The sequence below is a fragment of the Carassius auratus genome, chromosome 23 (genome assembly GCF_003368295.1).
Source record: "Carassius auratus strain Wakin chromosome 23, ASM336829v1, whole genome shotgun sequence".
NCBI classification, from domain to species: domain Eukaryota; kingdom Metazoa; phylum Chordata; class Actinopteri; order Cypriniformes; family Cyprinidae; genus Carassius; species Carassius auratus.
In genome coordinates, this window is record NC_039265.1 from 13,068,409 (window position 1) to 13,075,572 (window position 7,164).

Consider the following 7,164-nt stretch of genomic DNA (forward strand, 5'->3'; position numbering starts at 1 on the left):
TGAGGCAGTTTTATTTCTAATAAGAATATTAATTGTTGTCAGACACTTTACCATGGTAAATACAGTTTGAACATTAACACTACACTGTGCTTACATACAGGTAAATGAAAAAAAAGTTTAAATTAAAATGTAATTTTAAATGTAATTATGTAACAAAAGTTACAAAACTGTACTGTACTTTAACTGTAACATACTTAAATGTGCAAAAAAAAAAAAACTTACTCAAAGATTAAGTTAAAATATATTAACATTAATTAGTTTAGTTTAGTGATTCACCTGCATAACAACTAGAGGGGGCCTGACACTTTGAGAACCATGGCTTTAAACAATCCTTTTTTAATTATTATTATATATATTATTTAAATACCTACATTTGCACTTATATGTTGCAGAAAACACTTTGAAACTATTATAAGAATACAAACATATATAACACACCTAATGCATGGGATTCATATCAGGAAAATATGGGAAAATCTCTAAAAGACAGACATTAACACATAACTCACCAGCAACACATTAGGTGAGCATCTAACTTGATCAGCTGTGGTAAAGCAATGCAAAAATAGACACACGGGTATTTATTTATCTGCAGGTTACATGTCCTTTAAACTACCCATTTGTAAACTCTGGTAATACTTTTCTATTTTCAAAAGATAATAAAGATAAAGTTAGCGATTTTCTTACCTCATTTTGCCAGGATGTTTTCAGGACCTCGCAGAACACCTGACCCTTCTTGTGTTCACAGTTTTTGTTCTCCATTGACATGTCACGACTCAAATTCGCTCAAAATAAATAAAAAATGTACAGGCAAATATGAAATAATTCGGGACCGACCGAGCAGTCAGTTATAACGAGCAGCAGCTCACAGTTAGCCGCCTCACTCACAGAAAGACGACAATAACGGTCATATTTTTAAATGTAGAAAGGCGCGAACCGATTCATTGTCCAGTTTCCTGAATGACAGCCAGATTAACCAATCATGATAGAAGTAATAAAATAAAACTACCAATGGGAGTTGTTTCAGTGTTATAAAGCAGCGAAATGTATAGTTTTATTGTTGTTAATGATGATAATATTTAACATATACCTTTAGATTTTAGAATAGGTATCATGACTGAAATATTTTTAAATGCTATTAAAATAATAAATTAATTAATTTTTAACGTTGTTTCATGTTTCAACGTTGAAACCACAACTGACCTTATTTCAACCATATTTCAACATTGAAAGTTGGTCATGTGCTGGATGTTTTTCAACCATTCAGCTTTAAACGTTGAATCAACGTTGTTTCAACGTTGAAACCACAACTGACCTAATTTCAACCATATTTCAACATTGAAAGTTGGTCATGTGCTGGATGTTTTTCAACCATTCAGCTTTAAACGTTGAATCAACGTTGTTTCAACGTTGAAACCACAACTGACCTTATTTCAACCATATTTCAACGTTGAAGGTCGGTCATGTGCCGGCTGGGGATAGAAAAAAATATTAATAGTGTTTTGAAAGTAATTTGCTAATGCTTTTACACTTTTATGGTTCCTTTCAATGGTCGATGTCGTCTAGGTGTTTGTTATGTTCATGCTTTTAACAGCTAGCACCGTTCTCCAGTATTTGAAGCGCGTGTGATGTTGAGCGATCACGTGACGCCGCTGCTGTCCGCGGTGCTGAAATCATCCGGATCCGCTCAGAAACCGCTTCTCGCGTCTTTCCGAAGCGAAGAATACTTACTAGAGATGATTTATTGATTCACATCTGATTGTGATTGTGATTTTGGGGCTCGTCATCCGCGCGCGCTCAGGGCGGGTCGTGTGACGTCACGAGTGACTACATCCTCGGTCCAGACACTCGGCGACTCCGCGCGCCCGTTGCGGATATTTGCACCTCGAAACACCGATAAAATCGTCACTTAAAGCTGAACGGAGGGAACGGATAAAGCGCGGAGATGTCTGTGGCGGGGCTGAAAAAGCAGTTTCACAAAGCGACGCAGGTAAGAGCGAAATCCGTCCGTTTTTTTCGCGGTGCTGTTGACGCGACGCGTTTCCGCGCGAATGCGTGAGACCGATCCACAAAACGAGATCGGTACGGAAACCGACGGTAAAGTCCGCGGTCACACGGTGAATGGGCTTGTTTATGCATGTATGAAAACAGCGAGGGGGGACCTGACGCCGTCACGTGACCCCAGATATTCACGCGCGTTATGTAATCGGCCGCGCGCGCGCTGGAACGGTGCTCACCTGAGGAGAAGGCTAGGGACAGATTTAACAAGTTTTGGGTTTAATACAGTTTCTGTATAGACGAAAGCCTAATGGTGTCTTTTTGAATATAAAACGTTATAGTTTCCCTTACTGAAGATCACATGATTATTGTACGGGGATGAACAGTGACCCGGGGCATGTTGTCACAATGGGAGTCAAGAATGTATGACATAAAGAAAACTCTCTCTCTATATATATGTGTGTGTGTGTGTAACCCTGGAGCACAACTATATTTGTAGCAATAGCCAACAACATTTTGTTTTCTTTTATGCCAAAAATCATAAGGATATTAAGTAATGATCCTGTTCCATGAAGATACTTTGTAAATTTACTAAAACATTTTATTAGTGATATGCATTGCTAAGAACTTCATTTGAACAAGATGATTTTCTTAATATTTGGATTTTTTGCTCCCTCAGATTCCAGATTATCAAATAGTTGTATCTCAGACAGATATTGTTCTATCATAACAAGGGACATATTACATGGCGGGCCTTAAAAACTAAAATAAGGGACATACTATAACTTCATCAACTTTAATGGAGCTGTCACGTTGGAAGGAGACATAAGATCTAGGGCCAACTAACATAAATTAATTTGTATCTGTATTTAACTTTAAGAAATGTTGTGCCATCCATACCTTGAGATCATGTTAGCAAGATTTAAAAGAATGGGGTGGGGGGGGTGGGGGGGAGTGAGCAGAATTGTGCTGTATGGTAAAATAGATTTACATATCATCAGCATGTTAGAACTGTGGAAGTGTAGACCATGGTACCACATGATCTGACCCAGAGGAAGCATAAAGATTAAGAATAGAAGTGGACCAAGGACAGATCCTTGAGGCACTCCATGAGAAAAAGTGTCAGAATGAGATTTTGAAGCAACAAAGAGGTCATTCACTACACTTAAAAGGGTGAAATCCAGACTGAAATGATTCATATAGATTATTTTTATCCAAATGAGTCTGTAACTGTTTGGCCACCACCTTTTCTAGGTCCCTAGATAAAAAAGGAAGGTTAGAAATTGGTCTGAAATTAGAACCGTGTTGTCAAGCCCATGTCTTTTAAGTACAGGAGTGATCATAGCTGTTTTCAATCCAAGCGGTTCATAACCAGTCAGTAGGGAACAATTTATCATGTGGGTGATAGGTATAATGAGTGAGAGGAGAAAGATTTTGAGTATGTGTGTTGGAATAGGATCTAGCTGACAGGTAGAGGAGTTAGAGTTCATTATCAGTTGTTCAAGCACAGATGTATTATGATCCACCTTCAATACCTCGACTTAGGTGCCCTTGAGCAAGGCATCGAACCCCCAACTGCTCCCTGGGCGCCGCAGCATAAATGGCTGCCCACTGCTCCGGGTGTGTGCTCACAGTGTGTGTGTGTGTGTGTGTTCACTGCTCTGTGTGTGTGCATTTCAGATGGGTTAAATGCAGAGCACAAATTCTGAGTATGGGTCACCATACTTGGCTGAATGTCACGTCACTTTCACTTTCACTTTTTATTAGTGAGTGAGAAGTTTGAGAGTGGGTAAAGTATTGGGGAAGTAGCAGTTTCTGGAAGAAGAACAAAAGAAAAGGATTGATAAATATTGTCAATTTTTGTGTGTCATCACATATTAAGAAGGGGGTGATGGTGGTATAACAAGTTTGTTGATCTCAGAGAATAAGTTCGTGAGCTGAGGGGACAGTTCTGGACTTTAATGGGGTCAAAGCCTCCAGGACATCAGATGCAACATCGTTATATAATGATACTGTTTCATCAGGGACAGGAGAGATTAACAGAGACAAGCAAAGAGGAAGCAGCTATAGCAATGCAGAAATAATCAGCATCTATGGTTTCAAGTAACACACTGAACTAAACATGACATTTTTTTCTAGCAAATCTTACTCCAGTAATCTAAACCTTAATTTTACAGTGAAGAAAAAACAAGCATTTATCCCTATCAGTTCTGATGAATTTTCCAGCATTATATGAGGCTTGTTGTAATAATAATAACATTATTGATAATGCATACATTCAGTTGTAAGTGTATTTATCTGTGTGTGTCTGAAATAGCTTGGCTCATGTGATATAAATGCCTCCTGCCATGCAGAAACAGAAATGTGATGTCTTTACTGCACACACACACACACACACACACAACATGAATCAATACCCAGGGAACAGAAACAATGTCACATCCGCTGGTGTGTGTGTTTGTGCTCTGCTGGTTAGTTCAGTCTTCACTGGTAATTAAAGTTGCAGTGATAATGAATTCTAAATGTTGATTTCAACAGACAAACAACAGAGGATCAGCAGCAGAGAGAAGTGAGGGATCTCTACGACTGAAGAGAGTCTAGAATCACTCCTGATGCTGTGAGATCTGGACAGAGTAGTGTGTGAAACTGGACGCTTGCACACACACACATACACTAACACACACACACACACACACACTGCTTCCAACAGATAGTGTGATTTCATGTTTGATCAAGACAAGATGATGTCGTGTATTACTAAACATTTAATCAACATTATAGGAAGACTATTTTAAATGATATTGCATTAATGTATACATTTATTGTAATATTTATAATAGTTAAATAGTTTACAATAATGAAGTGTATTCATACCTAAAAGTAAGTTTATTCAACATATATAATACATTAATACAATTAAGTGAAGTAACAGAACTGAGGTATTAAGTGATGTGTTTACAATTGTCGTCTTTACTGTACATTGTGTTTACATGACAAAGATGTCTTGAACAATATTGGAACGTTATACTCAATCTTGTGACTATTTAACTGTTAATATTAATTTGTTATTTATTTAATTTGTAGAAATGCTAATTGGAGAAACTAAAACAGCTCCAAATACAAGTGAAGGACCAATATTTAAACTGATATTAGTATATGATTAATATTTATTGTTATAATTACAAAGTTTATTGATGATGATACTATACTATTATATGATACTGTTTTATGAAACTTTTGAGATATCAATATTTAGTGAATGTGAAAATATTGTTAATGTGTTATATGACATTTCTTTAACTGAAAAATGTACTGTGCAATTTATAAAAATAAAAATAAACTTTTTTCTGTCTTAAAACTGTCTTAAAAATTACATATAATTATAATATAATTAAACTGTCCAGAAAACAATAATCCACACTATGCTGAAGTTGTGATAAAGAACAGATTCATAAATATCTCAGAAGTGAGTTAGTGAATAAACTGAGTATGAAAGAAGAGCGAAGAGATTAATAATTCATGCTCAGACTAAACCTGCAGCACTGCACCACACATCTTTAATTTATACTGGACACACACACACACACACACACACACACACACTTACTCACGTACAGAGCTTCAGCTGAACGTTTGGACAAACAGACAGCACACACACACACACGCACACACACCTACTGAAAACATTGTTTTTGCAGCAGTTATATTTATTATTTTATTTAAAATGTTTAACTTTTCACTACATAAGAAGGTTAGACAACCAAACGTCTATGTATATTTCTAATTAATTAAATGTATTTAATTTCAGTTGTAGTCACCTGAATTTATACATATTTCAGTTAGTTGTCAAGGCAAAATTATTATTATTTTTTTTAAGTTTCAACTTTTTGTATAACATATTTTATTAATTTCAGCTTTACAATAATTCCTACAACTTATTTCATTTAGATTTCAGTTTGATTCCAGTTACAAAAAGGAAGTTTAACAGCTTTAGTTTTAGTTAATATCACTGGTGTTTAACAGATCTGAGGTTCTGTGTAGATATTCTTAATTACTCGTGTCTTTAATCAGTCGTCAGTCTCTGATTCACACAGCAGACACTTACTGCTTCATCCATCAGTACTGCTCCGGTCATGTGGATAAAGGTCGAAGGTCACCGGGTTTCACTCATTGACTTATCCCTCTTTGCTTTTAGTCAACAGTGTTGACTCACTGATGAGTTAATTAAATGAGTTTGAGGTTGTGTAAATGTGTAAATGTCACTCAACGACGTTGTTTTTGTGTGTTTTCTTCATAACTGAACGACATGACAGTCAGACAAAACATCACACGTTTCATGTTAAATGAAGTTTTAGTAATCAAAAAGTATGTCTAATCAATTTAAATAATGAAACCATTAAACAACAACTTATAAAAATAATGCATTAATTTAACAATAATAGGAATCTATGAAAAAAAAAAAAAATTCTGAATTTATGATACTTTGAGAAGTACATTCTACTGTACAACAGTTAAATAAAATTAAATTGTATTTAATTAAACCCAAATTTTTTGCAAATTTTTATTTAAATTTTATTAAGGATTTTAAGTGTTTATTTTTTTCTGGAATTTGTTTTGTATGGTTAAATAAAATTTTAGTATAAAAACGGTTAATTTAAAGTTTAACAAAAATATTTTTAGGGCCCTATACAATTTTTTATTTTTATTTCAATTTTATTTTGAACAAAAAAATATTAAATTTTTATAATTTAATTCAATCGTGAAATCAAAAGGCAATGTCGATAAATGAATGTTGTTTTTTTACAGAAATCTGTTCATTTATTTTGGATTTATGATTTAATCCACACTTTGTACTCATTCATATCCATAATTCAAAAGCAAAAGTCTTTTTTTCTGTTTAAAATATCACAAACTCAAGTCCATGTTATCATTTGATTAAGTGTACAGCCCTTACATTTTGATTTATTCATACAATAATGCAGCATTGTACTGTAAATTGCCTGTGTTTAATGGATTCATGAATGTCAGGTTATGAAGCAGATGATGTGAGACATAGACAGACAGACGGGGGTTACACGTCTCTATCTTCTGTCTAATGGTATCATCAGGTCGCTGTTGCTATGGAAACTGGCTCTCGTTCACCATCCTCACATGATGTTCAGAGCT

At 35.1% G+C, this 7,164-nt stretch overlaps 1 protein-coding gene across 1 annotated transcript in view; it reads left to right on the top strand.

The window, feature by feature from the left end:
* The first annotated feature begins 1,640 nt into the window (after positions 1-1,640).
* The window catches only part of LOC113041379 (endophilin-A1-like), a 13,773-nt gene continuing 8,249 nt past the window's right edge, over positions 1,641-7,164 (top strand). Inside the window, exon 1 of the mRNA XM_026199856.1 lies at positions 1,641-1,990. Within this exon, the coding sequence (XP_026055641.1) occupies positions 1,946-1,990 (45 nt within the window). The 5' untranslated portion in view covers positions 1,641-1,945. The remainder of the gene's footprint in view (positions 1,991-7,164) is intronic.